Here is a 22,808-nt window from a genome sequence, read left to right on the forward strand (position 1 = left end):
ATAAAATTCAAAACAATGATGTTTGCCAACCTCTAAATCTAACATTTTAGTGATTGTAACGTTTGCTTTTTGTACTCTTCCCCCCCCCCCCCCCCCGTTGTTGTTGTTGTAGCATTAAAGCATCAGTTAATATTAACACAGGTAAATAACTGAATGCAATCACATTACATTTTAGTGTTAGGTCTACTGCCTATGCCAATGTAACTGGGGAACTGAAGTTTGATGATAGGGTTTATTGTTTGGGCAGTATTTGCATCTGTCTCTGACACTACGCCGTGATAGATATGTTGTTAAAACAACATGTCATCGTAAGATTTTAGGTCCATCTCTAAACTTATGGAAAAGTGACAAAAAGAAAGCTAACAGTTGATTGAAAGATATTAGAAATCACATCTAAAGTTTGCTACAGGTCACATGGGACACGGCAAACACGAACAAAGGGCCACAGGTGGCGGAAAACTAACTCTACACCTTACTCATCTTTTACAGCATCCCCACTGTAACACATGGTGGTGGCTGCATCATGCTAAGGGCATGCGGAGATTCACCTTCCAGCAGGACTACAACCCTAAACTTACAGTCATCTTTAAGTGCAGTGAAAAGGATTAAAAACATTAAATACCATGTATCCTTTTCCTTTAATGGCGTCTTATGGTCCGTCATAATGTGCCCTTAAAATACATGGGAGTCTGTGGTTGTAACATGACAGAATGTGAAAATGTTCAATAAAAGACTGCAGTCGTGTCCGGTTGGTCCAGTTGGTCGTTTCACAATGAACACAGATCTGACTGCAAATCTCCGTCTTAATTTTACTTTTAGAATAATTGGATTTTAGATATAGCTCTCCTGTGATAGACTGCGACCTGTCCAGGGTGTCCCCAGCCTCTCACCCATTGACAGCTGGAGATAGGCACCAGCACCCCTCACGACCCCACAAGGCATATATGTGTTAGAAAATGGATGGATGGATGGATGGATATAACTGTCCTTCTACTTCTTTTCCCAAATACATAATTTAGCATCTGTAAGTCTTTGCATGTGACGTCCTGAGTTTTTTTTCATCACAGAAATTAAAGGTATTCACATCCACGCGTCAGACATGTTCTCCTCTAAACTTCGCATTTCATAACTGGTCGGTGAAAGCAGCTTGGCCGTAACATGCAGCAGCTCACCAGTCTGCTTCTAAATGTTGCTCGTGTCCATAACGCCGACCTCATGTGCCTTTTGCTCAAGATTTTGGCACAGGCATCTGCAGACCCCACACATGAGTACACAGAAACAAACAGAGGCTGCTGCCTCACCCCGGTGCCCAGCCGCACTTGGTCCAGTGCTGTTTATGGGCAGGGAGTGGTTGCTGCGAGCTCCGAGTCAGCAGATCTGCCCTGATCGATGACAGCATTTGCTGTTCCCTTCCAGTAAGAGCTTTAAACCCGACGTGAAGAGAGTCAGAGAAGCCAGAGAGCTCTGCACGTGGCTGTCTGCTTGCCTTTGGCTTCTCGGAGAGCTCACAGCCTCTGTCACAGTGGAAGTCCTGCTGGGGCAGATGGGTAATCTTTGACAGCTGGTCGCAGAGGAAGTGATCTGAATAAGGCAAAGTGTTGCTTGTTGACTACCTCAACAATGCTGTAAAAAAGCGTTTTCAGTGTTTATGGGTTTCTTCAGTTTATTATTGGGTGTAACAGTGAAATGTTTCAGTTCAGTAAAAAATATTCTACTCAGACAACCAAAACTTGAGTAAATGTAAAAGTCTGTTTTCAAGTGATGATTCTATTTATCAAGATTTATCTTATCTCACATTTCCCAAAATACCTCAACGATCCCAAAGACTTTTTGTAAAATGTTCTGTGGACTGGCGAGACAAAAGTGGAACTGCACCTTTTTATTTTATTTTATTTTATTTTATCTTATTTTATTTTATTTCATTTAACTTTATTTGTACAGGTTGTGTGATTGAGATTTAAGGTCTTAATTACAAGAGAAATCTCTTTTGATAAAATCCTTTTTTTTTTTTTTACAAAGACGTTAACAATACAAATAATTAAAATATTAGACTCAAGTTCAGTAAGCTAATGACTAAGGACCCAAAAACAAGGGCAAATTTCAAAGGAAGATTTCTTGATCTTTCTTAAAATAAATGTAAGTTGTCCCAGAGGCATTGCTGTGGATAGTTGCAGATCCTGCTGCTCCAAGCTGACGGAGCAGAATAAGAAAATGTCTTTTTTCCAGGTTCTGTCTGTACTAACAGAGCGCTGAAGGCAGTAAAGTCCTGAGAACAAAGTCTGTGGCTGGACTGTCTAAATGACATGTAGGAGGTTGAATACGGCGGGAACAGTCAAAGGATAGCTTTATAGATGAAAATGTACCAATGCTATGGATTGATATGGATAGTCAGTTGACCTGAGAATATAGAGGGGATGAATGACAGATTTATAGTATGTTATTAACCGCAATGCTCCGCGATAGACAGCATTCTACATATGCAGAGAGGCGGCAGATGCATCCATGTAGACAGCATCACATTAATCTAACAGAGGCAGGAAGGTCATTAAGATGATCATTACATCTGGTGTTAAATTAGCAGCATCATTATACAGACAGTCAGTGATGATGGTGGTAGTGTCATGGTCTGGGTCTGCTCTGCTGCTGCAGGAAATGGACGACGTGCTGTAATTGATGAAAGCACAAAATCTGATCTCCATAACGGACAATTTTTGGCCCTCAGTTTCTGACCTTACACACAAGGGCTTCTGAGTTACGCAGCAGGATGATGATCCAAACCATAAAAGCAAAATAATGGCTGAAAAAAAGACAACATTTTGGAATAGCCTGGTCAAAGCCTGGACTAATACGCAATTAAGATGCTGCAGCGGGACCTCAAACAGGCCTGTGGGCCAAAAAAATCTTTCACTGTACGGTTTATGGTGGGTTCCATGGGTGGCAAAACATTTTTCACACAGGGCCACGTTGATTTGGAGGGCTCACTTTCCTTTAAAAACGATTTGAAATCGTCGTTTGAAAACTGCTTTTGGTATTTGATGGGGGTTCCAATTGTCTGACCTTGAAATTAGGTTGACGATCTGAAACATTTAAGTGTGACATATCTGGAGGCATCTACAGGGTTGTAGATGCCTCCAGATGGTTAGATGTTCATCTATTTTTTTGTCTCATAGTCTATATCACAGAGCGGTTGCATAGGAGCTCTACGATAAAAAAAACGTCCTGTGAGTCAGGGACAGGCTCATCCTCCTTTAAAGCAGGATATCAGAAAGGTTTTTAGGACATGTATGAAATATATACCTCCACTGTTTGACTAACTGTCTCCTTTTTCTTTCTCTCCACAGACATTTATAGTCCTAAACAAGGGGAAAACAATCTTCCGCTTCAGTGCCACATCCTCCTTGTACATCTTAAGCCCTTTTAATCCACTTAGGCGAGTAGCCATAAAGATTTTGATACATTCATATCCTTTCAAGTTATGTTTTTGTGCTTGGCAAGAAATAAAATAATAATAAAAAAAAAAAACAGGATGGAGTTGTGATACAATAAGAAACAAAAACCTTTTTTGGGGAAGTTTTTTTTTTTTTTTTGTCCAGGAATGAGGGACTTGTTAATGATTAACTTCAAATTGTGTTGTCTAATTAATCAGATGATCACCTCCAAATTTTTGCTGCCATCTTGCAAAAAAAAACTGGTGAGGACTAATTTAATTACAATTTTCCAAACTCTACGAGTAATAATGTCTTGTCTTTTTCAGTGATACTTTGATTCCTTCTCCCAAGAATGGGATCGCTTGCAAATTCCTTTGTTTTCCAAAGAAAACCATGTTTTTCAAGCTATACAATAAAGATTTGATTAATTTCACAAACATTTTGAATCAACCAGATGTTTTTTTTTAAAGAAAGTTTTACTTTTTTACATGGAGGTGTATTATCAGATTTCTCCTTTAATCTCCTGCTATGGTTGCACATCCAAGTTAATCATAATATAAGGCTAATTGATTATTAGGAAACCCTTTTATAAATGCACAGCTGAATATTGTTGTAGTAACAAAGCAGTGTTAGAGCCTTGTATTTTTTAGGTTATTTTAGAAGCATCCGCAGCTGTTTTTTTATTTTAATTTTTTTCAGCTTGCTTGGAAACCTGTCACTTTATTGTTAGCCAGAATGCGGGAAAAACTTAAAATACAGGTGCATCTGAATCAATTAGAGTATTGATAAAAAGTTTATTTACTTCAGTAGTTCAATCAGAAACTGAAACTCATTAATTAGTTGGATTTTTTTTACCCAGTCTTAGGTTTCAAGCATTTATTTATGCTCATTTTGGTATTTATATATAAAAAAAAAATTGTTGAGAAAATTATAATTTTACATAAAGCCAGTTTAATAAAAAACTAAATAAAAATAAACTGGCTCTAACAGCATAGGGAAGGAAAATTGAGGTCATAGTTTGAAACTATGCAAAAAAACAAATTTCTGAGTTTAAAAATTTTTTACCTCACAGATCCTCAGCTGGCAGCTGCGGTAAATAAATACCAGACTCAGCAGTGAAGAGACGACTTCAAGCGTTAAAGTTTAAATCCATAAAGCTGGTAGAGAAATTACCCAAAAGACACACAGCTGTCTCTGTAATAAAAATGAGTTATTTGAAAATTTGATTCAATTGATAAGAATTGTAAAAAAATAAAACCCACTTGTCAAACTGGCCAAAAAAAAGAAACAGCAAAAATGTTCACCGTGAGAGTAGATCTGTTTTGGACAGAGGTGTCCAGGTTTGAGGTTTCTATACCCAAAAGAAGAATATTTGTAGCATGTAGATCAAATAAAAAGCCGTGAGGACACTCAGTAAAGCCATCAAGCATGGTGAAGGCGGTATCATGGTGTGGGCACACATTACCTGTGGACCGCACCTGACTGGGGCACCTGACCGAGGCTGACCCAAACCACACCTCCAAAATTTGTCAGCATTGTTTAAAAATAAGCTGTCCATCAACCTAGTTTACTCATTGTATTTCCTACTCAGACTAATTTCATGTCCATTTGCATGAAAAACAAAAATAGTTTTAATTGATCCCAAACTCTAGAACTCTGAATCTGTAAAACATTTTTTAGTGAGTAATGTTTTCCCAATCTTTGATTTAGCTGAGTGAGCTTCTCAATCCTCCCAAGGAAATTGGTTGGATGGATTCTCAAATATACAAGTGCGTAATCCTAAACAAATCAAACATATTAAAGATTTATTTCTAGATAATTAATTGTAAACAATTATCTACATTATAGATGGTACCCTTTATTGAAATGGTTCATCTGTTAATATTTTGCTGTGAATTAAAATTGTTATTTCTGTTTATTAATTCTGATTTCTTCTTAGAAAATACACAAACTGTGTTCCCTTACTTTAAAGTGTATTTTTTCCGCTGAAAGTTGAGCTTTTTTTAAACCGCACTCCTTGTTGTTTTATATGTGCACCTTGTTTTGCACTGTTCAAAGTTTTCCTTAACGTTTGTGCTTCCACGTTATTCAGCATGATCATCATGTGCACCATTTTGACCAATTGTATATTCATGACATTTAGTGACCCACCAGAATGGTCCAAACAAGTAGAGTAAGTATACACGGCCCAAACTTCTGCTGAAATCCTAACCTGCCCGTGAATCCCGTCGCTGCTCTTCACTCTCCGCTGGACCTTCTTTTCTAGGTATACCTTCACGGGTATCTACACATTCGAGTCGCTCACAAAAATCGTTGCCCGAGGTTTTGCCATCGATGGCTTCACGTTTCTCAGAGACCCATGGAACTGGCTGGACTTCATGGTCATTTCAATGGCGTAAGTATATGTCGATCTAACAACTGCCTGCTCTCCTCTTAAAGGGGCGTAGTTGCAGGTTAAAATGAAGAAAAACAAACATTACCTGAAGCATATGTATGTAACTTGTAAATTATCCATGATTCCGCTTTAGATGAAAGATTGAAGCAGATGTACTAAGAATATCATTCAAAAATGTTCTTTTGCGCTTGTTCTTGTTTATTTAAAGTATAACTTCAATCATGAGAAGCCGCGGTGATCCTGTTGTCTATGCCGCTGACACCACCAGTGGACAATTGCTCTTGCAGAGTTGCTTTATAACACTTGTGCTTTTGTGTCAATAACAAGCCCAAAGGGCTTACAGGGAAAGTGTATTAATAATAATACAGATGTACCGTAACCTAAAATATACAGTGTCTTGCAAAAGTATTAATACCCCTTGGATGTGTTCCTCGCTCTTCGCGATGCTGTTTTTGATTCACCAGCAAACCTCCGAGTCCTTTAAAGAACAATCGGGTTTATACAGAGATTTACAAACAGGTCAACCAATAAGGCGAAGGCAATCAGAAGTTAGTCTGCCCGAATACTTTTTCAGGTTTAGATTTTAGATTTTCATGACCGTGGAATCACTTTCATTCCTCTTTACAGTCATGTTCTACTTTGCGTTGGTCTGTCACATAAAATCCTCTAAAATCTAAAGTTAGCGCCTGTAAAGTGTCAAATTTTGAAAAAGTTCAAAGGGTGTGAGTATGTTTGCCAGGGACTGTACAGTAGACCATGAAACGAAAAAGAATTTTGATCCTATACAGATTTATTCTATTTTTACTTTTTTGGCACATTTATACAGACCTGAACAAATACTAAAAGCAGTTTTCTTATTATAATTTTTTTGTTTTTTTGTTCCGTGTACGGAAAAGTAAATTAACCTGATAAATGGTTGTGCCACCCCTGGAGGCACCAATTGCCTTTTTTTTTATCAATGTAGATGCATTTTGGTTCACTCTTCACAGAATTATTTTAATAGAGCCGCACTAGAAGATTTTCTAGCATCATCAGCCTGTTTAGGGCCACAACACTGCATCCCTATTGGCTTTAAGATCAGACTTTGACTAGGCCACTCCAAAAGCTTAATTTTGTTTCTTTTCAGCCACTTAGTGGTAAAAGTGTCTCTTGTCTTCTGGCAAACTCAAGTGAGTTTGTGCTTCAGGGTACAAATTGAGGACTGGCCATTCCCCTTCAAGATTTTCTGATACAGAGCAGAATTCAAGGCTCTATTGATTTCAGCAAATTGTCTACAGGGTATAGGATGTACCCTTTCTGAAAAGTGAGCTTTGCAGTCCCTTAGATGTTGCTCTGGGCTCTTTTGTGACCTCCTGCATAAGTTGTTGCCGTAATTTTGGTTGGCCGGCTGCTCCTAAGAAGGTTCCCCACTGTCCCACATTTTCTCCACTTGTGGTTAATGGGTCTCACCATGGTTCATGGGACCCCCAAAGCCTCACAAAAGGCTTTAGAATGGCTTCCTGACTGATAGAGGCTAATGATTTGCTTGATTTTCTTAAGATTTGGATGTGATGTGTTGCTTTTTGAAATCTTGTGGCCTACTTCATGCTGCCAGAGCAGCTCTTTTAAAGTGGCCTGTTGACCCACAGGTCTGGCAGTACTCAGGCCTGAGTATGGCAGGTGATGTGGTAATTGTGGTTAATTCATGGAAAGGGCCGAAATATTTCCACTTAGGACCAAGTTTGGAAAAAAATATTCTTAATCACAGAAATTATAATTTGAAAACTGCTTTTTTTTTTAACTCTGGTTACTTTTGTCTAAGATGAAAATTTGTTTGATAAAACATTTAAATGTGACAAAAAAAGCAAATATCCTGTCATGATACTGCATATTTATTATAGTCTTTATTTTGTTTTAATCCTTTAATTTTACATCGTGACAGCACAGGTTTAATATTAAGATGGAGAGATAACTAAAATCTGCAATGGGTAGTTTGAAGACAATTTAGCCTACAAGTGATTACATACTGTCTAACTTTTCCATAAATTAAAAGCATCCATTATACATTTTTGGAGGCGCTGGGTCGTGGTCTCAGTATATTCCAGTTAAAGCTTTTCTTCTCATGTAAAAATGTTAAATACAACTCTAAAGTCTATCTCTGACCAAATTATTGGTACTTTGCTATTTTAAGTTTGTGCCCATGTCAATATTCAGCTTGATGAAATTTTCTCTAACTGTTTGACGCAGCAAAGAGTTAAAAGTCTAAATGTAGCACTTATATTTTTCTTTATATCTGGTAATACTCTGCAGTACATGGTGATCCGTATGACTTTAGTCTGGAGAACCAAGGAGACATTTATGGGGACGTTACAAGCTAGCAGCAGGTTTACCATTCATGAAGACACTTGCGACACAAATGATGGAGCTTACCACGTCAGCAGGAAGGTCATTCAGTCTTTTCGGTCAGTAGGGTGGAGTAAGAAATCACAAAATCATCACAGGAAAAATATTTTACGCAAAATTTTGCAAGAACCCTAAAATATCTGCCTAAAATTTCCAGTTGGATGGTACACAATGTTTTATTTGAGCACTATATGAGGATTGTACCTTCTCTAATATCTTTCTGCAACCACTTGTTTAGTGCAGACAGATTTTCCCTTTAGTAACAGCAACTGTTGATGCTAATGACAGTCAAACTCTTTTTAAATTCTTGCATAATGATCCACACCTTATCCCCTCAAAGAAAATATAATGTTATCGCTGTTAGCGTCAGTCATTTTATCTGCCTGAAGCTCTGCTCGGAAAAACTGTTAGCTTGACTCCCCCGTGAAATCTTCTCGGCCTTCTGGCATGAAAGAGCTCAGATTGCTTTATATCGCAAGGAAAATACTGACTGTTCATAAGTACCCGTCGAAACCCGACAACACAAAAACCGAACCATTCTAGTTAGAGGTTTGATTGATTGGTTGACCTCGGTAGACATTAATTGTTGGTTTGGGTGACGTTTAATAAAATTAAACAATTAAAAGTCCACCTTAATCAATCCCATCATGTTAGTTATGCATATCAAAATATATTGTAATTGTCTTCCTCTAACTTGGATAACTCCTGAGTGACTGTATCTGATCCACCTTGCAGGTATATAACAGAGTTTGTAAACCTAGGCAATGTGTCAGCTCTGCGTACGTTCAGGGTTCTGAGGGCTTTGAAAACTATTTCAGTTATTCCAGGTAAGGCAGGTGTTTGTCTTGCGGGCGGGCGGGCGATCCACGGGGCTTCATGTTAGTCATGGTTGTGTTTCACTCCCTCTTCCTCCTCCTCTCACTGGCCGGTCAGGTGTTCAGCCTCTGTCCCACCGTGGTGTCCCTTCCTGGTCTTCGATGGTGGTGGTGGTGGTGGTGGTGTTGTGTTCTTGCACAATCATTCGTGTGTGTTGTTATCGTGTGTGTTGTGTATCATAGGGTTCTGTTCTGTGTGTCATCCTACCTCGTTGCAGATATATAACAGAGTTTGTGGACCTTGGGAATGTCTCGGCGCTGAGAACGTTCAGGGTTCTCCGAGCATTGAAAACTATTTCTGTCATTCCAGGTGAGACTCCCATTTAAACACTAAGGCTGATCCTAAAATGACCCCGCCTAACAAGAAGATTTTTTTTTTTCTCCAGACTTTCTTTGTATATCTTCTTTATTGCAATCAAAAATGGTAGAAAATCATTTTTGATTGGCTGAGCAGCCTGCAGGCAGTCTTGTGGGTTCACATGTTCTGAATGCACAGCAAAAATAAGGTCATGGTGAAAAGAAAGTGTGCTGTCAGTCAATTATAGGATTTGAACTTAGAAATGATCTGGTCATTTGCCAAAAAGTATTTAAATCAAACCTAAAATGTCCAAGAACGTGCAAAACACAGATTTTCCCAAAATAAAAGCATTTATGAGAAAATAAGCACACCCTGAAAACCTGATATATTGAAAGAATGTAAAACTCTAAAATTTAAAAGTGACATCCTTTCTTTTCTCCTTGACTGGAAACAAACTACCATTTATCTTTTAAAGCTTGCATTTCTCTGAAGTAGAAGTGATTCTAGAAAAGGACCAAACTCGGTTATGACTTTCCAGGAGAGTTTTACTGTATTTGCTTAATGTTCAAGAAGTTGACTTTTTAACAAGTCAATGTGAATTATTAGACAAGAAATATGTAAGAAGAAAAAAGAAGAAAAAACCCCGATCATATCTTTGTGCATTTGGTTTGTTTCCAATGATACTGCCTTTTATTCTTATGTAAAGAGTTCAATCCTGTAAGACTGCCAGCCTTAATATGCTGCATGAAGCTCTAAGACGTACCTTTCTGATCTGATAGAGGGATCATTTATTTATTTTTAATTTATTTTCCTTTAGTCCATCCTGAGTCATGATAAAACGATTGTTATTGCAATTGCATCACATAAATGTGTGACATAAACAGTATTATGCAAAACCTATATGTAGTTTAGATTTTACCCTTTTCTTGTAGTCACTGCTTTTGTCTCACCAAAAGTTAGCAACTTGATAATTAAATCCCAGAACCAGTCACTTAAGGTATTGGGAATAAATTTCATAATTACCATCAACTTTAAAGTAAAGCCTCTGACTTAAGGATTGCATGCTGCTTGTAAAACAGCATCCAGCCATCAGTAAGTCACCTCAGTTATATCTGAATATTTCAGGATGATGGTCCATGCAGATTTTTTATGTCTTTGCTTTTTTGACTCGTGTTTTTGAGCCGCAAAAACAACTTTATCAGACAAAGATCACCAGTGTTAAAACAAAAAAAAAGATTATTAATTTCTTTACAAAGGAAAAAATATTTCCATATCACTATGTTCTATGTAAAAACGTTGCATGTCACCTTCTTAAACCACAACTTAAGCGCTTATAAATGCATGCTTTTTAACGGTGAATTCGGCTTTAATGGCCACACCAAGCCTTAATCACCCATACTATAAAAACTAAAATAGAACCTCTCTGATAACATGAAGTAGGCTAAAATATCTCAGGACACCATCTAAAGTACTTAAATAACAGATGATAAACAAAATCACTGATATCTATCAGTATGGAAGGAATTATGAAGCCATTTCTAAAGCATTGGGGCTTCATTGAATGGCAGTGAGAGTCATTATCAGCAAAAGCAAAAAACAGTAAACAGTGAAGACCATTTCCAGCAGGACCAAAATTACCCCAAGACAAAGGAATCCAGAACCATAAATAAAGAGCAAAAAACAGGCTGGGCAAAGTCGGCCTCCATGGAAGAGCTGATAGCCGAAATGAACAAAAAGAAAATTAAGGCTTGTTTCACATTTGCCAAAAAACAAACATCTTGATGATATCTAAGACTTTTTGGGCAAATATTCTGTAGACTGAGGAGACAAAGTAAGACATTTTGGAAGGTGTCCATCCCTTTACTTCCATAATTTCAGGAAAAAGTATTGTCAGATTTCATACCGACAATCAAACTTGGTGGTTGTCCTTAAAGTATGAATCCTTCCCTCCACCAGAATATCCTGAGGGATTTTCATCTTATTTGTTTAACCTCTGTTTATTCAGATATTCACATTGAGATCCAAGATCTCATTTTCAAGAGAGACATGCTTGTCCCTTAGCGTCTTCAAAGAGCACTGAGAATAAGTAAAAAGGTGGGATAAAAGTCAGTTTAGTTCAGTTCAAGTAGTCTCATCACCTTGCTTAATACTATTTATACTGATGCAGCCATTTCCATCAGCCTTGGCGTTTAAATGACCTGCATGCCTCCTCTCACTAACTCCTAAACTCCAACTCTAGTGCTCCTGAAAGCTGTCTTTGTGCATGTTATCTTCTTCATTTCTTGCTTCCTTTCGTACGCGTGCATCTCTGCATTGCTTGCTCTTCTTACTATGCTGTGTTTCACCGTGTACTTACTGAAGTTGGTTTGGGATTTTTCCATTGATGCAGTTAAAAGGAAATTAAGAAATGTTTCATATCCAGTTTAAATCTTACTTTAGTTGTCCCTTTAATCAGCTTTTTTATTTTAATTTTTAGAGATAACGATAATAATAATAGATTTATCTGATGGAAAAATCCCATAGAGCTTCAGTCTTTTTTAGTGATGGTTTTCAAATATCTTCTTCAAAGTATAGAGATATCATATTCTGTAACTGCCATAAAATCTTAAGATGGCTTTAAGACACAATAAAACACATTTTAGAACTTCCTGCACTTCTAACTAAATTACTTAATGTTTTAGATTGACTTAGACCATATTTATATCTGGGGCATTCTGCTAGGTCTGCTCTGATCTGACTTGCTTGACAACATTTTGGCAGAAATCACTTTAGATGCAAATTATACTAAGGTTAGTGCAACAAGGAACCAAGAAATGAAGTTTAAAGAATGCATTCATTTACTGTAAACGACAAAAGTTTGCACATTGTTTTCTGTTGCAGACTTAATGTAGCTGCTTTGTGAGCTGTACAATCTGAAGTGCAGATGTCCTGTATAAAAAATTTTATTTAGAAGAAACAAATGAAAACTATTTAACTCAAAGCACCTAGATACCGACACCAAACGTGTTCCAGCACTGGCAGACATTTCTGAAGAAAGAGTGGGCCTTTCCACAAGGTTAATGTTAGCAGGTTTAATCGTCATTTTTCATGTGTGTTTAGGATAATTTTCCTGATTCTCAGAAGAGGATATAAGTTGACAGACATTTTATTTGTGTTTTCCTCTTACTCTCCTCCTTTCTTCATATGTCTGTGTGTGAATATGTCCAATGTGGTCCATTGTGTGAGGTGGCCCGTTTCCATGTTTGTGCGTTTGTGCACATCTGTCTGTGTATGTGTGTCTGTGGGTGGATGTTGTTCGTGTGTGTGAACAGGCCTGAAGACCATTGTGGGCGCTCTGATCCAGTCTGTGAAGAAGCTGTCCGATGTGATGATCCTGACTGTCTTCTGTCTCAGCGTCTTTGCGCTGATTGGATTGCAGCTTTTTATGGGGAACCTCCGAAACAAGTGCGTCTTCTGGCCAATCAACATGACTGAGCAGTACCTGGAAAACGGCAGCCGAGGTTTCGACTGGGACGCATTCATCATGAACGACTGTGAGTATAGCCTCTGGCACTTGGAGGATCATGCAGGATTCCTTCACCGTCTTGAAATCTCTGGAATACTGTGGGATTTAATTTTTGTAGTCAGGGTGTACGGTAAAATGTATGAAAAAATAGGAAATAAAATATGTTATGTACATGATCATTTTCTTTAAAGGTGCACAAATTTATTGCAATGTTACTTTTTCATCATTATTTAACACACCAAGTCTCCCTAACTTCCCCTCCCCCTTTTTTTTCAGCTACTCTGCTGTTGTTTATTCTGACTAGAGTGTAACTGGAATACTTTTTGTACAATGTATTGCTAACTTGCAGAGCCTCCCAAATCCTTTCTCCGCCTTTACAATTTTCTTTTATATCCATCCATCCATCCATCCATCCATCCATCCATCCATCCATCCATCCATCCATCTATATATGTGAGGTAATTTTAGGAGGGGTGGGCAGAAGGGCAACAGACTACATTTCAGTTCACTCAGCTGATCCTGAGTCTGGCAGTCTGTGTCTTTAGAGACCTGTACAGGCTGCTGGAGGACAGAAGGGTGAACAAATGATGAAAGGTGTGTGTAAGGTCTTTCACAACATTTCAGGCCCCATTGTGACACCGAGAGGGATACATTTGCTACTTAGACAACATTTCCAAACCAGACATTTATGCAGTACGTTAATACACTTTCTACCACTGAACGGCAGAAGGACTTCAGACAGTTGGGCCTTTCTCAGCAGTCTAAGGAAGTATAGTCTCCAGTGGGCTTTTCTAATAACAGCATCTGAGTTCAAACGCCTTTTAAAGTCTTGTCTGATGTTCAGAGAAAGGTTGTTACAGGTGCACGATTCAGAGAGTCCATACACTTCATCTCTGTAGGTGGTCTCATTCCCATTTCTGATGAGTCCCACCTTGGACCTGTTTGGTAATCGTGTTTGCGAGGTGGAGAGGCAGGCAGTCATGAGTGTAAAGGGCATAGAAGAGTGGACTGAGCACACAACCCTGTGGTGCCCCTGTGCTGAGCATTGTTGTTTTTTTTGGAAAGGGAGGTCCAGGTCCCACAGTCTGTGGCCGCTCAGTGAGAAAGTCCGTTATCCAGCGACACAAATGACTGCTGAGACCAAGACCCTGCATATATTTGTGACTAGCTTGCTTGGCATGGTGGTATTAAAAGCTGAGCTGTAATACATTGATAAGTGTCCTGTTTTGTTCAAGACACGTTAGAGCTACATGGAGTACTGTGTTTATGACATCTTCTGCAGAGCTATTCACCTTGTATATTGAGGGTCGAGTAAAGTGGGGTAGAGGTGATTTAAAATGACCTAGAAAGGACTTGGACACTACGGATGTAAGAGCAATGGACCTGTAGTCAATGAGTGAAGTGTTACTTGTCTGCAATGGCACTGGGGTTAAAGCCTGCAGAGATATCTGACATTAATCCACTGTGATCTTTAGTCTTTATATTTAAGAGTGTGTCAAAAATTGAGAGGGAGCTCCCTTCATTTAAATCAGACATATATGAAATTCTGAAAAGAAAAGTGTGCAGGGACCCTTGACATTTCTGAGCTCATGGTACTGAGATCCAGTATGTTGTCACCTTGGTTTTATTAAATAGAAACATAAACAGCGACTAATTCATCAAACAGGCAGTGGTCATTAGAAGTGACGTTCCTCCTTTGCTTTTTTTGCAGCAAATTTCTACTTCCTGCCCAACGCTCTGGATGCTCTGCTATGTGGAAACAGTTCGGACTCAGGGTGAGTTGTCACTTAATACGAGCTCATGATGTGTGTTGCCAGGAGTGTACTCAACACAGAAGAAATCTCGCAAGTTTCCTATCATCTAATTCGTCTAATGATGATGAGAACTCACCCATTACTAAAGAGAAAACTCAAGTAAATCTGATGTCTCCTCCTCCTGAACAATTTTTTTTGAGAAACAAGAACTAAGAAAGAAAAACCTTCATTGATTTATCATATAATGCTATATTATCTTTCTTAAATATACTAGAGCACAACTATCAGGAGGTACATATTAATCACGCTGAGATGATGCTAAATATTGTAAAAATTTAAAGTTTCAATAAAACAGCTTTTTTTTTTTTGAACTTTTTATTTTCAATTGCTGTTTTATATCAACATATATATGTCCACTTTTGTCACATCTCACATTTTGCATCTTAACATTTTTACACAGATCATTCTAGTAATTTCACCCACATCAGGAAGCCCGTCTGTTAAGTCCCAACTACGCCACAGGTTATCCAGGCGCCCTCGATGAGAGATACAGCCAAACATAGACACATCTCCTCCCAAATAAACATTGGTCCCAACAAGACAAACCCACATTCACTGACCCATCCATGGACATATAAATCACCGTACTTGTAGTGAGGGGGACAACAGTAGACATTATGAACATACATATTAAAGTAGAAAAAGTACACCATAATACTAATACAAGATGAATTCAAAAGGTACAAAAGCAAAATAAAAAAAGTAAATAAATAAATAAATGAATGAATAGAGGCGTCAAGGTTACACTATGAATTTAGTTATAGGTCTCCACTTTGTTTCAAAGGTTTCCATCTTGAATTGTAGTAAAACAGCTTTTTTTTAATATACATTTCTGTTATTTTCTTTCAGACGATGCCCAGAGGGTTTTACATGCATGAAAGCCGGAAGAAACCCAAACTATGGCTACACCAGTTTTGACAGCTTTGGATGGGCTTTCCTTACCCTCTTCCGTCTCATGACTCAGGACTTCTGGGAAAATCTCTACATGCTGGTAAAGAGGAGTATTCCTAATTTGTTTTCTCTTTTCTTTAAAATATGGGCACTTTTCTGTGCCACTGCTTAGACCTGACATTGTTAAACAGTTTTAAATCAACAAAAGGCCATTGTCATCAAAACCACCTCAGCTTTTTTTTGTGCCATTGTAGCAAAAGTGAGAACAAGACAAGCTATGAGGAACATTGCTGCTACTAATGCAGCTTGCAGACAGTATTTATTCTCCTTTTGTGAATATTTTGTAGTTTTTTTTCTTTCCAGATTTCCAAAATTATTTGTTGAGTTTCAAGCACACCGTTGCCATAAATCTATAATCCCTTTTGGAATTAGTTTGAACGTTTACATTGGTTGATTTACAGTAGCACATTTAAGCAAATGTATTTGTGGTTTTATTATCACTTCAGTAGCTCTCATCTGACATGCATTTCCGCCTTCTCTGGATATGACACGAACACGGATCAAATAACTTTCCCTTTGTGCCAAATAAGGAGTATTGTCTGCCGCGTGTAATCAGAGTTGTCTGTGTTGAGCGGTTTTCCAGTGGTTTTACAACCACTAATATAAATGCATGCATACAAAATAAAACATTATTGGTAAGTGGAAGGAGCATGATTCATGTTATTTTTTTTAACAAATTGGTAATAAAAATCCTAAAAGTGTCGCCGGCGTAGGTATTAAGTTGCTTTTACTCAGATGGCCATAAATAAAATTCAGTGCAAGCTATTTTGTTCAGTAGTCACTCAATGGTGAAACAGAGTCACTCTGCCTTTGATTAAGTCTCTGAATAAATCGAGCAGTTCTGTGAAGGCCTCAGGGATATGTTAGAGAACCTTTATGATCAAAACAGCATCATGAAGACCAAGCAACTAATCAGACAGGTCAGGGAGGAATTTGTTGAGAGGTTTAAAGCACAGTTAGGTGATGAAACAACATTGAGTAATGAACATCTCACAAAATCACAGGTAAACCCATCATGTTGAATATGGAAAGAGTATGGCAACTGTAAACCTTCCAAGAAAAGGCCATTTGCGTACATAAAGTCACAGGAAGTATTAATCAGCGAAGCAGCCAAGAGCCAAAGATAACTCTGGAGGAGCCACAGAGATTCAGATTCAAATCAGATTTTTCTGATTTCCCACAGACTCTGCGAGCTGCAGGGAAGACTTACATGGTCTTCTTTGTGCTGGTCATCTTTGTGGGCTCCTTCTACCTGGTGAATCTGATCTTGGCTGTGGTGGCCATGGCTTATGAGGAGCAGAATCAGGCCACAATGGAGGAGGCTGAGCAAAAAGAGGCTGAATTCAAAGCTATGCTGGAACAGCTCAAAAAGCAACAGGAGGAGACACAGGTAAGCTGCCCTTTTCTTCTGAGTTGAAAAACCGTCTGTATCTGTTTTTTTGGACGTTATGTTCTCATTATGAGGCCTGTTTGTCACTTCAGGCTGCTGCTATGGCCACATCGGCAGGGACCGTATCAGAGGCTGCATTAGAGGATGTAGAAGGGGGTCATTTGTCCCGTAGCTCCTCAGAGGTCTCCAAACTCAGCTCAAAGAGTGCCAAGGAGCGCCGCAATCGCAAGAAGAAATGGCGCCAGAAAGAGCAGGAGAAGGAGAAAGGAGACAGTGAGAAGGTAGTTAAGTCTGAGTCAGACGATGGCAGCAAGAAGAGCACCATCCGCTTTCCAGGAACCCGACTCGGGAGGAAGACATCCATCATGAACCAGGTACAGTCAGGAAAAATGTGTCAGCTTCTGCAAAATGATGTGTTCGATGGCTTCAGATCAGAAAGCTGTACATGCTTTTAGTGGTTGGAAGTGTATGGCTCCTTGCCACAGAGTGGTCCTAAATTATTGATCCATTCCCGTGACCTGTGAGATCCACTTTAATGGTAGATATGCTGGCCATTTTGCATTGGCTGATGTGTGGTCCTGACCAAATGGAAAAACTGATTTACCATTTATATTTTTCTGTCACATACGGTTTCTCTGGCGCACCCTTAAAGCTGGGATTTTGACAGTCTCTTCCCTCTGTTTGTCCTGCTTTTTGAGAAGATATTTTGTTCTGGTGAAATAATTTAAGTATGCCTATCAGGCCAAATTGAGCAAAGTTATAAAAAAAATTGTCTTCTTAGTTGCTTTGAAAACTTATTTGAAAATGCTTAGAACCTGAGGCTTCATAACGTTATAGGAATCCTGTTAAACCGGCTTTAAGCCTATGTACTTTGTTGAACAATTTGTAATTATTGTTTATGTTTTCAATAATATTATTTTGTTGTTACTGGTCTTGTTACTGGTCTTGGAAAGGAAGGAATTTACAAAAATGCAAATCATAAATTGGAAATATGTTAGAACATGACTCATTGTGATATTTATGTAGAGTTTAAGATTAAAGTTTGAAAAGTTTGTATTTCAGGGAGGAAGGCAAGATGTGATTAATTTCAGTTAATCAAATTGTTAAATCCTAAAAATAACTAACAGATCCACGAGGATGTACAAGCGTGTAATCTTGGAATGAGTATTGTCCTCATTAAATGTTCTTAAGCAATTATAGTTAGGAATAGACATATTCAATAAATTAACTTTTTTTTTAGAATGGTAAATTTATTGCAATCTCAAAATGTAGAAGTTATTCTGGCACTTGAATTGTTTTCAAAGATTACATTGTGGCTTTTTATGTGATTTTTAGACTGTCATAATAACTGCTTTGTTTAATTTGGTTTAGTCATCTTTGCTTGCACTCCACCCTATTTTATGCTCAAGTATAATTATTTTTGAATGAAATGAAAGACTAATAAGGCCTGCTTACAGTGATTTAATATAATTTTCCCCAGAGTTCTGCTATTTTTCTCTTTACACACTTAAATATTTTTTTATCAGCTACATTTTCCTGTTTGACAAAGGTAACCTGCAGAGTAAATACAAACTGCAGCTTTCAAATGATGATTTAATTTCTTGGGGGGTGTAGGTGGGGGGCTACAGCTTAATTTCTTAAAGGTTGAGAAAGCAATTTTTCCAGAAATGATAATAAGAAACACCTAAGTCCCTTTTTGAATAACTGCGCATGCACAAGACCATCTTACCATCTCTTCCACTCCTCACGGGGATTGTGTGAAAAAATCTCCCAAATACACTGGTCTTATTTCTTTCTTCTAAGACTTTCCTCTTCTTCTCTTAAACTTGTAAGAAACTTTACTTCTTGCAACTCTCAGTCATTTTTAAAGGATACGGTAAGAGCAGCGGAGCTACAATAGACGACTAACACCGAAGCTAACCGGATACATAAACACTAGAAGTACTCACGTGCAGCCAGCAAACGGAAACTACCAAGAAGCATGCGTGCACATTGCCGTTAAGTAAGCGTGTCACAACGACTGGCATGTGGGACAACCAATAGATAAGGTGATACCCCTGGAACTTGAAGACAGAGGGGGGTGTGGGCAGCCCTCGCCCTCTGACCAATCTCTGCCCCTCGGACCAAATGGCTGGGATTGGTCAGAGTTCTCATTTTTTGTTCACTTTTATGATTACACTTTATGTATTCAGAAAGGAGCTTTTGTCTTTCTGCTGTCTTTGAAGGCAGAGGCTATTCTTTCTCCTCTCCATCACCTGTATCAGCCCTGCTTCTGCTTCCATCAATCTTTTTGAAGCCTCTCTTTACATGTCCTTCAAATTGTAACTTATGGATCTGGTCAGCTGGTCTCTCAATGCAATTTATCAAATTTTCTCAACTAGAAGACTGGCAAAGGAGAGCCCTCATGCCCCAGTGGTACATTTGCAGCTGGACACATGGTGGACTCCCGGGAGGAGGATCATGTGTCTGTCCATTTTGTCGGTCGAGGATGTGGAAGATGCATTCATAATTGAATTGATAACAGGATTTCTGCTTTTTGGAGCTGGCGGTTACCTGGAATATCGAGAAATTCCGAAAATGTTCCAGCTGTTTCAGCCCATGATAAGGCTGCCTGGACTATGTGAGGGATATGTCGTATATTCAACACAGACTGAAATGCTGCATTAACGAAACCATAAACTGGATGCGATCCTTGTACAGAATCATAGGCCAGCTGCACTTCCTGAACTTGCTGGTGGGATGGAATAGGAGAAGTTGATAGCTTGACTTTGGCAGATACCACAAATTTGGATTTACCATTTGAGATATACCAGTGAGACTTTAAGGCAGACAGAAAAAAAGAGTTAACCTGCCCTAAAACAAATGCTGTTATCCAAATAGGCTCCCCTGTGTCCGCCTTGAAAGGCTGACTACCTTACTTTCTCCTGGATGTTACGTAAACAAGATGCTCTGCCCCCACTTTCTCTGACATCTGTGACTCGGAACAGAGCACTACTGAACTGCCTGATAATTACCCCGTTTACGCTATCCTTTTTTAACTATGCCGAGACCAGTCCGAGCTCGGTAACCGAGGTAACTATAGAGTGTAAATGGAATGCAAGCTGAACTGAACCGAGCCAGACACAACCGTACCGCGCTAAATCTAGACCAGTTCCATGTGTGGGCTCGGCCCGGTTGTTCCCTGGCACGGTTCTCTAATAACAAAGAGCACATGAGCAGACCGCGTCATCTCCTTACAGCCAGCTGACATTTCAGTCATTCATAATAATACTAGCTTCCTTACCATGCCACACAATTTCCAATGATGATTCTGCTTAGCAGTGTGATGTCGTTGTTTCCTGCGTCTGTAAATCCTTATTAGACGTTCGTTTGCCTTATCCACTTCCCAAAAGCCGACTCTGTCAAGTAAATTCACCAAAAGTTGCTGTCTTCGCCTGACTCTCCGCCATCAACGAAATATAACCAAACATAACTTCCTGAATGTTACGGGTACCGCCACTTTTATTTGCCTGATTCCCTACTTCAATCCTAGAGAGCAGTAGTACCGCAGATCGTCACCAGGAGGCGAGGAAACCAAGGAACCGAGAAAGCGTGATGTGTAAACGGTCGTCAGAACCAAGCTCGGCTGGGTTAACTGATCCAAGCTCGGACTGAGCTCGGCATGGATCGGTTTAACAAGGGTAGTGTAAATGGGGCTATTGTTCTATCAATGACTACGGCTATGGGGGCTATCTGGGGCAGTTGTCATGGACCTACACTGACACACACTCACGATTACACTAAAACACACATGCACACACACTGCCTCCGCTGCGCTCCCCCCCCCACCCTTTACTCTCTTTCTGTTTTAACTGTAGTGTCACAAAGGTAAGATCAGAGGCCTTAAGTTGTAGCCATAAGTAAAACTAAAGAAGTCTAGTTAAGGATGTACTTAGCTTATTCCTTTGTTAATGTCCTATGTAATATTTCCCTCTACAATGTTTTTTGTGTTCATGTACAGCACTTTGAATCGTCTTGTTACTGAAAAGTGCTTTATAAATAAACTTGCCTTGCCTTGCCTACTCTCAGGATGGAAGGACCATTTCACCCAGTATAACAAAAAAGTGCTTCTGAACAGGATTACCAACTACAGCTTTAAGTTAACTGTGATTAACCACATTTCCTGGAAACTTACTTCAAGAATGCATCAACAACTTAATCAGAGGGTGGCAAAATAACCCACAACATCATCTAAAGCAGGGGTCTTCAAACCTTGTCCTCAGGATCCACTGTTCTGCATGTTTTAATGGTTTCCCTGCCTCCACACACCTCATTTAAATAAATGGGTGATGAACAGGCCTCTGCAGTCCTTTATGGCTGCTGAGGAGGTGCTGAGGAGAACGATTTGTGCCACTCTCATATGTGGTACTAAATCAGATACATATCCGATAGTTTCCAAGGCATCTTTTATCTGAAATGTCATTTCATAGTTCATTCGTCTTTTATGTCACTGTCCTGGCTCTCGCTACAATATCATACAGACTTCTTTACAGCAGTAGCAGTCACAGCTCCACAAACAACCATTTTTAAAAGCTGTGTTGTCTATTTTTCTCATCTTTCTTGTTGTTGTTCTGATGTGGTCTTAATATTGCTGGCTCCCATTGCTTAACAATTTAATAATAACATAGAGATACTGTATCCACTGTCATGTTTTTCTTTTTTTCTGAATGACGCTTTATTGAGCATTTCTATTAATAATTACACAAAAAAAACAACAATCACATCTGCTATTACTTCTGTAAACATTGTGCTGTTGTGTGACGTCAACTTTCTCGTTCTGTTGCATGTGGGTTGCTTTGGGGTTTTAACAGTTCAGACAGAAGTCTGATGGCGGTCATATTTAATTAGTAGTATGAATGAGAATAAAAATAATCAGATTTCAGCAAAAAAACTGGAACTGGGCATCAAAACCTGTTGTGAACATAACCCAGCCAGTATAAACAGATGTGGTGAAATGGTTATCCAATGAGGCTTAGAACAAAACATACACCCATAAAATATAAATACACCCTTTGTGACATGCTCATCCAGTCACATGTTTGGCTTTGCTTTGGTTACACCTTCCCCTGAACTTGGATTTGCCTTCCCTTCTTGCAGATGTAGCTGTTTGGAAAATCCACTAAGCTACACATCCAAATTACATTTATGACTACAGTTTCCAAAACTATGTGTACTGCAGAAAGTAAAGAAAAACTGAAAAGCGGAAGGGAAGAGGGGGCCAATTAAACAAACCAATGAATGTTTGTGCGTACTAAATGGCAAAAGTTTCTAACCTCCCTCTTACAGTGTGCAGATATACCCTTCTCAGTTTACCCATGAAATAAGTGTTTTATTCTTGTGTCATGATTTTATGAAGATAAGCATTTTTGTTACTAAACTGCTGTGTCTATGTATTTTAGCGAACAGAAGGTATAAACTGGTTCATCTCCTCTGAGTTTTAAGTGTTTATGTGTACTTCAAAGGTTGATTTGCAATACTTTTTCTACTGTATATCATTTTAGAAGTCTGTTTATATTATTGTGTTCAAGCTGGCCACCTAGTAGAGGTTTATTTGCATTTCAGATTTAATGAGTTAGAGCATGCTTAACTTGTATGGATGATATCAGCTTTTTCAATTTCCATTTTTAAGAACAAGTGCAAAATCAGTGCGAGCAGACAACTCTGCATGGGGAATTTACCTTCACTGTAAAATGGTTAATCTCCCAAAATAAAAAGAACTATAATTATCCAA

The 22,808-nt window shown here is 38.7% G+C and overlaps 1 protein-coding gene across 6 annotated transcripts in view; it reads left to right on the forward strand.

The window, feature by feature from the left end:
- The window catches only part of scn8ab (sodium channel, voltage gated, type VIII, alpha subunit b), a 72,819-nt gene that overhangs the window by 17,062 nt on the left and 32,949 nt on the right, over window positions 1–22,808 (forward strand). For 4 of the 6 annotated variants that reach the window (XM_036151294.1, XM_012878156.3, XM_036151295.1 and 1 more), the window contains 9 exons: window positions 3,342–3,460; window positions 5,512–5,601; window positions 5,695–5,823; window positions 9,299–9,390; window positions 12,690–12,911; window positions 14,595–14,658; window positions 15,547–15,688; window positions 16,832–17,038; window positions 17,131–17,412. In XM_036151294.1, the coding sequence (XP_036007187.1) occupies window positions 3,342–3,460; window positions 5,512–5,601; window positions 5,695–5,823; window positions 9,299–9,390; window positions 12,690–12,911; window positions 14,595–14,658; window positions 15,547–15,688; window positions 16,832–17,038; window positions 17,131–17,412 (1,347 nt within the window). Of the gene's footprint in view, window positions 1–3,341; window positions 3,461–5,511; window positions 5,602–5,694; window positions 5,824–8,940; window positions 9,033–9,298; window positions 9,391–12,689; window positions 12,912–14,594; window positions 14,659–15,546; window positions 15,689–16,831; window positions 17,039–17,130; window positions 17,413–22,808 lie in introns of all 6 variants that reach the window. The other 2 variants (XM_036151297.1, XM_036151298.1) reach the window with 1 other exon arrangement.

Source organism: Fundulus heteroclitus, chromosome 20 (genome assembly GCF_011125445.2).
Source record: "Fundulus heteroclitus isolate FHET01 chromosome 20, MU-UCD_Fhet_4.1, whole genome shotgun sequence".
NCBI classification, from domain to species: domain Eukaryota; kingdom Metazoa; phylum Chordata; class Actinopteri; order Cyprinodontiformes; family Fundulidae; genus Fundulus; species Fundulus heteroclitus.